At 45.6% G+C, this 11,951-nt stretch overlaps 1 protein-coding gene across 2 annotated transcripts; it reads right to left on the bottom strand.

Moving 5' to 3' along the window:
• Nucleotides 1-1,691: 1,691 nt before the first annotated feature.
• Nucleotides 1,692-7,052, bottom strand: LOC100383452 (uncharacterized). Of its 2 annotated transcripts, none has more exons than XM_023301918.2 (17): nucleotides 6,672-7,052; nucleotides 6,470-6,593; nucleotides 6,267-6,338; nucleotides 6,056-6,130; nucleotides 5,881-5,952; nucleotides 5,359-5,520; nucleotides 5,174-5,248; nucleotides 5,022-5,093; nucleotides 4,862-4,936; nucleotides 4,683-4,751; nucleotides 4,521-4,595; nucleotides 4,367-4,438; nucleotides 4,150-4,296; nucleotides 3,541-4,040; nucleotides 3,279-3,443; nucleotides 2,532-3,127; nucleotides 1,692-2,425 (listed from the first exon to the last, which is right to left on the bottom strand). In XM_023301918.2, exons 1-17 carry the CDS (start codon nucleotides 6,769-6,771, stop codon nucleotides 1,955-1,957), a joined length of 2,922 nt encoding a protein of 973 aa, XP_023157686.1. In that variant the 5' UTR covers nucleotides 6,772-7,052; the 3' UTR covers nucleotides 1,692-1,954. The 2 variants fall into 2 exon arrangements, with proteins under 2 accessions (XP_023157686.1, NP_001344074.1); NM_001357145.1 differs by having other exon boundaries at nucleotides 1,753-2,425; nucleotides 4,150-4,287; nucleotides 6,672-6,972.
• Nucleotides 7,053-11,951: the final 4,899 nt, after the last annotated feature.

Raw genomic sequence — 11,951 nt, 5'->3', positions numbered from 1 at the left:
TTACAAGATTGATCTCAATGAAAACCACAAGAGTAAGGGAGGGAAAAAACACACGCAAGAGCTAGTCGCAGCAATGACACACACACAAGTCAAGAATTGAGCACACAAAAACAGTGCAACAAGCTCACAACACAACAAGTGCTCAAATCTCAGTCACGATGATCCGGATGCATGTTTGCGGAGTCTAGGCGTCTTAGAATGTTCAATGGAGGCTTGGTGTGTTGCTCCATGTGCCTAGGGGTCCCTTTTATAGCCCCAAGGCAGCTAGGAGCCGTTAGATCTCCATTTGGTAGGCAATTCTTGCCTTCTGTCGGTTGGCGCACCGGACAGTCCGGTGCACCACCGAATATGAACAGTGTCTGATTTCTTTCCTTTTTTGGCGAAGCCGACTGTTGAGCCTTTGGTCCCCTTGGCGCACCGGACACTGTCCGGTGCACACCGGACAGTCCGGTGCGGCCTGGTGACCGTTGGCTCTGGCCACGCGTTGCCCGCTGATCGCGTTGCCGACCGTTGGCGCGGGCGCTGTTGGCTCACCGGACAGTCCAGTGAATTTTAGCCGCAGCGCCCTCGACGATTTCCCGAGAGCAACTGTCCAGTGCACACCGGACAGTCCGGTGCACCGAAGGCTGGTGCAAGTTTGGCTAGACTTAGCCAAACTTCTCCAATCCAATTTCATTTGATTTGTCAAGGTTCCTAGCACTTAGAGAAATATGTTAGTACCAAAAAACAATTCACTAAGGCCAGAGTCATACCTTGATTCTTTGATTTTCATCTCTTTAGCACTTAGCACATATGAACCAAAATACTATGTGTTGGGCATCTAATCACTAAAACATTTATAGAAAAGGCCCAAGGGCACATTTCCCTTTCACCAGACACTGACCAAGCCTGCGTGGAGAGGGGGAGAGAGTATACCAGGTGGTGAGGACCTTGATGGATTGTGAGATGGCGAAAGCGAGCACCGCGACGACGAGCGGTCAGTTGGAGAACACGTCTAGGTAGGAGCATGGATCTGGCGAGATATAAGGCTTATCTAGGTACCAACATTATTATCCCTCCATGTTTATTACGCGAGACACGACCAATGAAACAAATCTACGCGCTTCACGTGTGAAACACGATGATAGTGGAAACAATGGAAACTGATGCTATATAGGAGTAGAGATATGCTATACTGTCATAATGTATCTACATTTCAAAATGAGTAAAATACACTAGCGGACCCTAAACTTATAGCGTTGTATCATCACGGGCCATGAACTCTCAAAGTGCACATCTAAGGTCCCTAAACTTGTGAAGTTATATCATCCCTGTCCCTAAACTTTCAACATGCACATTTGTAGTCCCTATACGTGTATGGTTGTGTCATCTGGGTCCATAGACTTGTTTTTTGTGTCATCACATGTCCAAATAGTTTAGACCTTTGATGACACCAAAACAAGTGTAGAGACACAGATGACACACAACCATACAAATAGAAGGACAAGAATATGTATGTTGAGAGTTTAGATACCGAGACGATACAACACTACAAGTTTAGGGACAAGACGATACAACTTTACAACTTTATGAACTTTAGATGTGCGCTTTGAGAGTTTAGGGGACGAGATGGTACAACGGTATAAGATTAGGGACCACCAACGTATTTTACTCTTTCAAAATTAGTTGTGAAATTGTCTAATATTTGAACATAAATAATCATTTGTGTATTTGATGACATACATGAAATATATTAGCATGTCAACAATCCAATTGCATATCTATCTTAAATACATAGCAACCAAAATTATCATGTAAACAATCGTTATCAAGAAATCAGTTCTTAATCCAATCGCACACCTATCATAGTAACCAAAATTATAACACTAATAATTACAATACCCTGTACATTCAGAGCTAGCTTTTGTTGAAGAGTGAAGCTTTTCCGCATGTACTCGCGGCGCGCGCTGTAGATTCACTTGGGCTCAACCCTCGCGGACGGCAACCCGCTGTTGCTGTGGTCGAAGGGGCTGTCGCCGCCGTAGGGGTGACGCGGCGTCCGGCTGGCGTAGCTCATGGAGTTGGACGCGGACTCGGGCCCCGGGCCGCCGGCCATCTTGAGCACCCGCTCGATCTCGCCGACCACCTCGCCCATCGATGGCCGGTCGGCGCCGGCCTCCTCGACGCAGCGCAGCGCCAGATCCACGTACTGCTCCAGCCCGGCCAGCGCGGACGGCGACGAGCCCAGCACCGGGTCCAGCAGGTCGTGCAGGCCGTACAGGTCCTTGGTACGGTCCAGCGCCACCTTCATCTCCCTGACAATGTACCGGCCGCGCTCCAGCGGCTTCCTCGCCGTGGCCATCTCCAGCATCAGCACGCCGAAGCTGTACACGTCGCTCTTGTCCGTAAGCTGCTGCGTCATGTAGTACTCAGGATCAAGGTAGCCCTGCAACATCACATCCATCAACGTTAGCTTGTCTGAACGAGTGAATTAGTTCGTTGTGTGTGTGTGTGTGATGACTGATGAATGAAGCAGGCAATGCCAGCCTGACCATCGTGCCCTTGACTTGCGTGGTGACTTGTCCCCTGCCGTCCTCTCCGAGGGGCTTGGAGAGGCCGAAGTCGGAGACCTTGGCGTTGAGGCGCTCGTCAAGGAGGACGTTGCTGGACTTGATGTCGCGGTGCACGATAGGCGGGTCGGCTAGCTCGTGGAGGTAGGCGATGCCCTTGGCGGCGCCGAGCAGCACCCGGAGGCGCCGCCGCCAGTCCAGACGCACGCCGGACTTGCCCGTGAGGCTCTCCTTGAGCGTGCCGTTGGGGACGTACTCGTAGACGAGGATCTGCTCCGCCTGGTCCAGGCAGAAGCCCACTAGGCTGACCACGTTCTTGTGGTGCACCCGGGAGAGCAGCTCGATCTCCGTCCTGAATTCGAGGCTCCCCTGCAGGGACCCCTGCTGGCACCTCTTCACGGCCACCAGCTGCCCGCTAGGCAGGGTCCCTCTGTACACCTTCCCGTAGCCGCCGTTGCCGATGTCGTTCGCCTCCGAGAAGTTGCTGGTGATCTTCCTCAGCTCGTCGAAGTTGAACGTGCGCGCGCCGCGCAGCTGGGGGACGCTGCTGCCGCTCGTGCTCTTCATGTCCCAAGAAACTGTAGCAGCAGCAGAGATGGTTCATGGTTGTGGACTTGTGGTTACATTATAGATAGAACTCTACTCCTGTCAGTAACAAGCACTACAGAGAAACTGTGAACCAAATAAAGGCAAAATGGCAACAAGGGTACAGTACTACGAAGTACGAACCAAAAGACTGGCTCCTCTCTTCGTTCTGCTTTGGTCTCTTCTTCCTCCTTGCGACGATGGTAACAAGAGCAAGAACTATTGCAACAAGAACCGCTCCACCCACCGAGGCTCCGACGATCAGAGGTAAGCGGTTGTTCGCCTTCGATTTGGAAGGTATTAGCACCACTACGTCCATGAAAAAAAAGCAGTAAATAGTAAAAAAAGCAGCAGGAGGTGTAACTACTTTCCTTTCGTGAATGAAAATGAATGATCTTGTTGTTACCATTGGCAAAGCTGTACGGCTGGCCAAGAAAATAGTACGGACCGAATACTGAGGGTGGCTTATACGTCTGGTTGCTGAGTATGAACCCGATGTCAGAGATGTCCTGCTCACTAAACTGGGTCTTGCCGCTGGGGAACACCTCCAGCGCGAGCTGCAGGTTGTTGACCGAGTTGACGGACGGATCGTGGAGCGCAACCGAGTCGACGGGGACGCTGAGACTCCGGAACTTGGCTCTGATGCCGGTCTCCAGCTGGCCCCAGTACGAGCCGTTGCTGAGGTCAGAGAAGGACGGCGACCTGAAGAACAGGGTGCCCCTGTAGGGCACGGCGCAGACGCAGCCTGGGCTCACGAGCTGGTCCGAGAGGCACGGCGGCGGCAGCCCCGAGCAGTTCATCGGGGTGCTGTACGGCGGCGGCGCCGCCTGGTTGGACTGCCCCGGCGACGCGCAGTATTTCTCGCTGCTCCCCGTCCCCGGGCTGCAGATGGGGTTCCCGACTAGTCTGTGGAAGAAGACAGCAGATGCACGCGTGCGATTTGTGAGGAACGAACGATGAACTGCAAAATAAGCTGTTGCTTGCTACATGATGAGCTCGGTTCCTCTCTTCCTACATGAGCTGCTTGTTGTACTGTGATCCGCCGACAGTTATCTGGCTGATTTGGTTGTCTCGCAGATCGATTAGCTGGAGCTGAGTGCTGTAGTCTGATCCGATAGTTAGCGTGCCGTTGAAACGGTTTCCCCGGAGCCTCCTGCAAACTCTATATATGATCGATCGTTTTCTACATGGTCAGCTCGTTTTTTTTGGAGAAGGAAACACTACTGACTCACAGTGTCTGAACTGCAGGAAGGCTGAACAGGGCTTGGGGCAGCTGCCCTGTGACACGCAGGTTTTCAAGGTACCTGTATGTAATGTAACCGACAAACAAAGATTCAGACACAGGTTCTGGACTTGAGTAGGAGGAGTGCAGAGAGACAGAATTACAGTGAGGTCAAAGATGGCAGAGTGGTGAACCAGGAAGGAACACCAGATGCATTGAAGCTGTTGTTGCTCATGTCCCTGCCACAGAGTTGCAACAGCTTCACAAGCTACTCATGTCTTGGGCTCAAGAAAAGGAGAAACTAGCTCTCGAGCGAATTCACTTACACAAAACTGAGCGCGATCATCCCTGTGAGGTCTGGCAGTGGACCAGTCAGCTGGTTGTTTTCCAGATGGCTAGTGTGGACCGACAGAAAGAATCGATCGAAAGAGATGACAAATCGTTATAGCTTCCTGCTACTAGTCCTACTGATACTGACAGAAGTGAATGAAACAACAACACTCACAGCTCTGCAAGTTTTGTGAGGTTGTTGATGTTGCTAGGAACCGGCCCAGTCAGCTGGTAGTTGTTATCAAAACGCCTGCAAGTTTTGTGAGGTTGTTGGGCTCAAGTTTTGTAGATTTTCTTTTCCATGCCATGCCATGCCATGCAGGTTTTGTACTCACATGACTTCTAGTGTATTGAGAAGGCCCAGAGTAGGAGGAATGCGTCCGGTGAAGTTGTTGTTGTCAAGAAGCCTGCATACATACAGAACACAAGCCTGAGCTAGCCTTCATAACAAAAAACGACCAAGTCGTATGAGTTTCCTCTCACTTACACATGTATCAGCGTCATATTTGAGTTGAAAATCTGGCTCGGTATTGTTCCTGAGAGCTGATTGACCCCGAAGTGGCTGCGAAGAAACGGCCATCAAATGAACCACAACTCTTCAAGGGGATCAAAATGTCAGATCCCAATATAATGTCAATGAACTTAATTCTGGGGACTGGAACTGGTACATACAAGTGCTTTGTATTTGTCAGGTTATCCAGCCCGGGATTCGTGCCGTCGAACACCGGGAGTCCTCCGGAGAGCTTATTGTCAGCCAGATCAAACCAGTATAGATTCGAGAGCCTTCCGAGTGATGCCGGAATGGAACCGCTGAACTTGTTTGAGTTCAAAGATCTGCAGCGATGGAATACAATGACCAAATCTTTCTTTTCTTTTCTTTTTTTTACCCTATTGTAGTGGCAGTCAAAAAGCTAAAGATCACATTGTGCTGCCTGGACCTAAGCGCATAAACTTGTTTGATTTTCAAGCATATACAGAACGTAAGACCTCAATTTTACTTCCTTTCTGTTCTGACCAAAGAGGACAAACTAAAGTTGATTTCCCAAGTGACAGTTGGATAGATATAGATAGGTAAAAGCTTTTTGTTCAACAGAAGATACAATCCCAAAAAATGATTATATCCTTGTTTGTTTATGGTTGCTAATAGATCAAAGGCATAGACACAAAGGTTTCAGGTTGGTTTGGTCTCCTTACAAAAATCTAAGCTTGGTGAGCTGTCCGAGTTCTTTCGGTATTTCTCCAGAAAAGCTGCAACCGACAAGAATCCTGCGGAGGAGTCGGAGAGCAAATAAGTCAAGGAACAATCCAGGCAGTGAAAATATTGAAATCAGTGGACGATTGGAACTCCTTAAAAAGTTTGGTTGCGCACAGGTTTTCGAGGTTACTCAGGCTTCCGATGGACGCAGGAAGAGGACCGCCCAAGTCCTTGTTGTAGGAGAAATCCCTGCCAAAAAACAAAAACAGGAAGCAATCACCTCACATGCTTGAAACAAATGCTAAAAATTCCAATTCATGTGCTTGTATGGAGACTCAAATCAAATCAAATCAAATCAGACTGTAAAAGTCGGAATGTTTCATACAAGGTCTGCAATTCGGACAGGGACTGGATGTCGCCTGAAAGGGATCCTGACAATCCTAAACTCGAGAGTCTTCTGCAGGAACAGCCACCACGAAACAACAACAACAACAGCAGCAGAATGAGTGATGAATTGCTCATCTATAAAATGGATGACTAGAAGGAAACGACCGTATGTGATAATATCTTCTAGCTGCTGATACTAACATAGCCGTGACCCGGCTTGTGGTGCAGCTTATCCCGTTCCATTTATCTCCACATGGGTCAGTGCCCACCCTCCAGTTTGATGGCTTCTTGTTCCAGGAATCTTGAATCCCATTCAGCCCAGAAGCTGCACAGAAGAGCAACAGAATGAGCAAGTGAGCACAGAAATAACAAGGACACAAGGGACGGAAAAACTGGAACATACCGTCTTGTGCATTCGTGTCAGCCAAGATGACGAGAGCCTGCGCAAGGAAACCCAAGGAGAACACAAGCCATGGAGAAAGCTCCATTTTTGGAGAGTTCATGGAGATGTTGCCGAATTCTTCTTAGCTGCTCATCATCTTCTTCTTCCTCCTTCGAAGGCAAGAAGCTTTGGCAGAAGTGCAGTAGGTCATATTAGTTGGCAGGCATGTAAGGTAGGAAATGAGCCTTGAATTGTATATTCATTGAACTGGTCAAGATATCCATCCATATAGTTCATCATCTCCTACATGTATGAATTCAATGAACATGTCGTCCCAGCTCATCCAATAAGTAGCAAGCGTACGAAGTCTTTGAATCAGATTTGAGAAAAAAAAAAGAAAATAGGGGACGACCAGATGGAGTCAACAGCATGCAACTTGCAACAAGAAAATGACAGGATTTGCAATAATTTTAGCTCTTAATTTAATGGTTGGGTGCTGGGTCGCAATTATTCAATGCGACAAGTTTCTAAATAGCTCTCAATTTGCGCAATTTTAGCTCTTACTTTTGTTTCTGGTAGGGGAAAGGGTGCAAACGCATGTGCACTCACTCAGTCTTCGGCCCAGACAAAAGAGCAAAAGAATTGCAGGCACATGCAGTTATGTTCAGCGTATAGACTGGTGGAATATTTTGGATGTTGTAGGTATTCCACGCTATGTTTTGTTTTGTTTTGTTTTTCTCTTATATGGTGAATAGTATTTCAGTTGTATAATAATCTGAATAAGCCTTAGTGGAAAATTTAAGAGGTTATAATAATCTGAATAATGGGTTAGACGAGTCTTAGTGGAAGATTTATATGGTTTCTGAATACCATATAAATGCGGGAGTGAACAAGCCTGTGGAGGACGAAACTGTGATTTGTAGGTTATGCCACAAGGAAGGTTATAAGTCTTTCCAATGCAAGGCGATGACCGGGGATAAGCAAAAGCAAAAGCTCAAGCAAAAGCCATCAAGCAAAATCTCCAACACCTACATCAACAAGGTGAACAAAAAGGCTGCTACACCATATTTGATCAAGAATAAAAAAATAGAAAAGTGATAGCAATCAAGGCCAACAAGCAAGCCAACAAAAGAAAGGGGGCCAAACGCATCTGGGTGCCAAAGGAAATAATTTCAACCATGAAAAGCACCATGAAGGTTTGGATCCCGAAAGGGAAGTGAGTAGTCCGAAAAATAACGGGAAATTTGGAGACTTGGCAAAGATGGGATGTATATCATGGGACACATCATATTGGATCAAGTTTATTGCCAAGTGGGTTAGCAAATATTTTGGACCCAAACTTCCCCACCCATAACTAAGGTAACTATATTTATTGTTTTCCTTATTTTTAGATTTACATCTCATTTTCTTATATCTAGCTTACCATTTCATGCCTAGTATTTCATTTTGTACTTTAGATTAACAATGCATGCATACTAGGTAAATCACATGGTAGGATTGCTCGTTCTCATTTCATATTTTTGAGCAAACCTGCATGGTTTAAAATTGTTTAATTAAGCATGGCACATAGCTTATTTAACATCCCTAAGTAAATGACACTAATGCTTCAAAATCTTATATCCTACAATTAGTATCATTTAACTTATATGTGCCAAAGCTCGGGTTATGGATAATCTATCCCTCTTGATATCAAATCAAAGTGCATGTCTCCTACAAGTATTCAAAACTTGTATGCACACTTTCAGGAGAAGGTTAATCTATAATCTAAGACTTTGAGACTAATACCGTTTTCGAGTCTATTTCATGTAGTAGTCTCATTGTAAGGAAAATAAAGTCCCCGGAGAAAGACAACAAACTTCCACTCCAAAATCTCAAAGAACTTTCATGTCTCATAAGTCTGCCATTGGTCTTCAATTGGTTCGCCATTGACTTTCAATTGGTATCTTTGAGACTACATTCAGTATAATTTACATGTCTTCTCCAATATTTGATTAGACTATATTTCATATCTTATACTTCCCATGTTGCTAAAATGCATATATTGTTGACTCATATTTTATTACCTATGCATAAGGGAAGTTAGTCTATTCAAATCATGTCTTGCACCTCGATTTCTCACATGCTTTTTCCTAAGTAGAAGTTCTCTGTCAGGGGGAGTATTTCTTTGTCTCTAAAGGGGGAGAAAATTCTTTCTAAAGGAGAACACTCATTTAGGGGGAGTAACAATTTAGTACTTAAACTGGTATTAATTGACAATTCGTTATGAGGGCAAGTCTTATTTGCTTCCTATATGTCTTTAATGTCATTCTTTTCGGTGGTTGATGTCAAAGGGGGAGATGTTTAGGGACCAAAGCAATGAAATTTGTACCAAACACCAAACATCACCAATTTAAAATTTTAATTCTTCAAATGGTTTTGGTTCTTTGGTCTAAAAAAGGAAGTAAGTGAACTATGGAGTTAGGGGAGACTTAAGTCTGTAATATCACATTGTGGGGACAATCATGCATCCTAGCAAGTAGATTGCATATTTTTCAATCAAATTTTTATAATATTTGCTTGCTTTGGTTGTGTTGTCATCAATCACCAAAAAGGGGGAGATTGTAAGGAAAATGGACCCCGGGCCATTTGGCTTAATAGAGTTTGGTGTTTAATGATCAACATAACCTATGGACTAATGTGTTTGCTAGTGTTTGTGTTTGTAGTTCACAGGATGCTAAAGTAACATGGACCAAGACATTGAGAAAAGCAACACCTCAAAAGAAGACATTATGAAGATCAAGTAAAGTCCAAGAAAAGAAGATGTGTTTCCTACAGACTGTGTGTGCGAGGAGCACCAAACTATCCGGTGTACCAGGAACAGTAGCCCTAACGACTAGTTCCAGGTGGCACCGTGGAGGAAAGACCACCGGATTGTCCGATGTGAAGTCTGGACTGTCCGGTGCATAAAGCCTGCGTGCCAACGATCACCTGCTCTGACAAACCTAACGGCTAGGCGCACCGGACAGGATCATCGGACTGTCCGATGAACCCACTAGACTGTCCGGTGCACCACAGAAAGCAGCAGCTTTCCTCCAACGGCTAGTTTTGTGTTGGGGCTATAAATACACCCCCAACCGGCCATTTCCAAGTGTGGGAGCCCAGGAGACATATCAAGGGATATAGTAGACATTCTCAAGTGCTCTTACACCCAAGTGCTTAATAGAATCACTCAGTGATTAGCGTAGGTTCTTTGCGAAGTGCTTAGGTTAGTTAGACCACTCTAGCGCTTGCTCTAGGTGAATCTTAGTTAGTTGAGTGAGTTTAGATAAACCACCAACCCTTCGGCTCTTGCGCGAGCCATAGCAATTGTATCGAGTGGGGCGAGAGTCTTGCGAGACCGTGACAACCGCGTTTGTGTCACGGCCGCCACCGTGTATCGAAGGGAACGTGGTCCGCAGCGTTTTTAGCCGGAAGCTCGATAGTGGAGACGGCAGGGAGCGTCCGAGAGGAGCCGGAAGAAGAGCACCACTTGCGCGTGGAGAAGGCCTGTGGCTCTCTACGGAGATACTCGACCGAGGTGCTTGGCCCTCGCGTGGGCTTCCCTTTGCGTAGGAGCACCAACGAGGATTAGTCAGAACCTTGCGTGGTTCCGGATACCTCGGTAAAAATACCGGCGTCATCCACGAGGGTGGGAAATGGGGGGGCTGAGTCAGCGGATCTCGGCGCTCTGGAGTTCCGAGTTCGCCTTGTGGTAGGGGTGGACAAAAACCCGTAACCTGAATCTGGAATACCCGAACCCGAAACCCGAATTTGGTTTAAGAATTTCGGGTACCAACTTGCAAAACCCGAAATTATCTTGGGTAATACGGGTATCATAATCGGATACCCGAATTACCCGAACTTTCATGTGTCATGTACTCATGTCATTCTTAATTATTAATTTGTGCATCTATAATTATGTATAACTGTGCATAACTTGTGATTGTAGATTGCTTGTGTTTTTTATGTTCATGTATATCATTAATCAAACTATATTTTTATACTAATTTAATAGGGTGCATGTGTTTTATGAAGTTGAGACAACAGTTCGGGTAGTTCGGGAATACCCGAACCCGAAATTCCGGGTAACCAAAGTTTCGGGTATTGTAAAACCCGTTGTAATTTCGGGTATCGATTTTCAAAACCCGAAATTTTAAATACCCGAATTACCCGACCCGAAATTTTCGGATAACCCGAACGCCCACCCCTACTTGTGGGTGGAGTAATTTCTTTTCTTTTATCAAATGGGCGGGCCTAGAACACCGTGATAATCTGCCCAAATATAAATATGTGCTATCAACCTTCTTTTTTTGTTAGACTCAGTCTGTTATCAGCTTTTCCTTCCCCATATTCAAGCTTCTTCTATGATCGTCTTACAAAATATGGAAAGATACTTCATACTTTTGTATCCTCTTATATATAGGTGTATATTTGTGTTGTGTCTAATAGGCCGATCCAAAACACACAATTTTAGAAATGGCCTAACCTAATTGTGGACTTGGATCAACACGGCCCAACGTGTGAGCCGTGTCTGGACCTCAAGTCAAGCCAACGTGTCGGTCTAGCACGACCCATTTAACTAAAGTTCATTGAAGCCCACTAAACAGACTCAACACTTAACTAAGGTACTCAAAGTCCATAGAACCAGCACAACTTGGAGAATTCAGAGCTTCAACAGGCCTTCGAGAACCAGTACCTAGATGAGAATAGTGATGATGATCATTGTATATGTATTCTGTATGTCTGTATAGTACTCAACTAAACACCGAACAGAGAACTGGATATTATTTCTGACCTAGTTGTACTTTTTTCTTTCTGACCAAATAAAACAGCTTAGTTTTAGTTTGGCCATATATATATTATGTACTTTCTGTCTATGTATTATTGTTGTATGTATATGAGTCGGTCTAGCACACTAAAATATTCTAGACTATTTAGATTGACCTGATACACATAATTAATTGTGGGCCGTGTCGTGGGTCGATGGCGTGTCGTGGGTCGATGGCTGGGCTTACGTGCTGACACGATATAACCATAATTAGATGTGCTTTTGTAAGCCGTGCGTTTGTGAGTATGTGCCGTGCCGGCCACGTATACAGCCCCATTTAGTATCATTTTTCCAAAGGCTTTGCATGCATCATGCATTTAGGAAAGATGCAATCTCGTGTTCCTCTTCTCCAACCCGACCGCTACTCCTTCATGGGATGTAGTACAAAAGTCAAAGTCAATTGCGTCATCCCTACAATGTAACTGGAATAAGAAATTGATCCATGATTCACACTT

The sequence above is a fragment of the Zea mays genome, chromosome 3 (assembly GCF_902167145.1).
Source record: "Zea mays cultivar B73 chromosome 3, Zm-B73-REFERENCE-NAM-5.0, whole genome shotgun sequence".
In the NCBI taxonomy this organism is placed as follows: Eukaryota; Viridiplantae; Streptophyta; class Magnoliopsida; order Poales; family Poaceae; genus Zea; species Zea mays.
This window is presented reverse-complemented; position numbering and strand designations above follow the sequence as displayed.

What these genes read in the sequence shown, in the direction of transcription:
- LOC100383452 (XM_023301918.2), bottom strand. Translation starts at nt 6,771, where the DNA reads ATGAACTCTCCAAAAATGGAGCTTTCTCCATGGCTTGTGTTCTCCTTG. An exon ending in CTCAATACACTAGAAGTCAT is followed by an intron (nt 4,937 to 5,021) that starts GTGAGTACAAAA and finishes CAAAACTTGCAG; the next exon opens with GCGTTTTGATAACAACTACC. An exon ending in CTGCCATCTTTGACCTCACT is followed by an intron (nt 4,439 to 4,520) that starts GTAATTCTGTCT and finishes CATTACATACAG; the next exon opens with GTACCTTGAAAACCTGCGTG.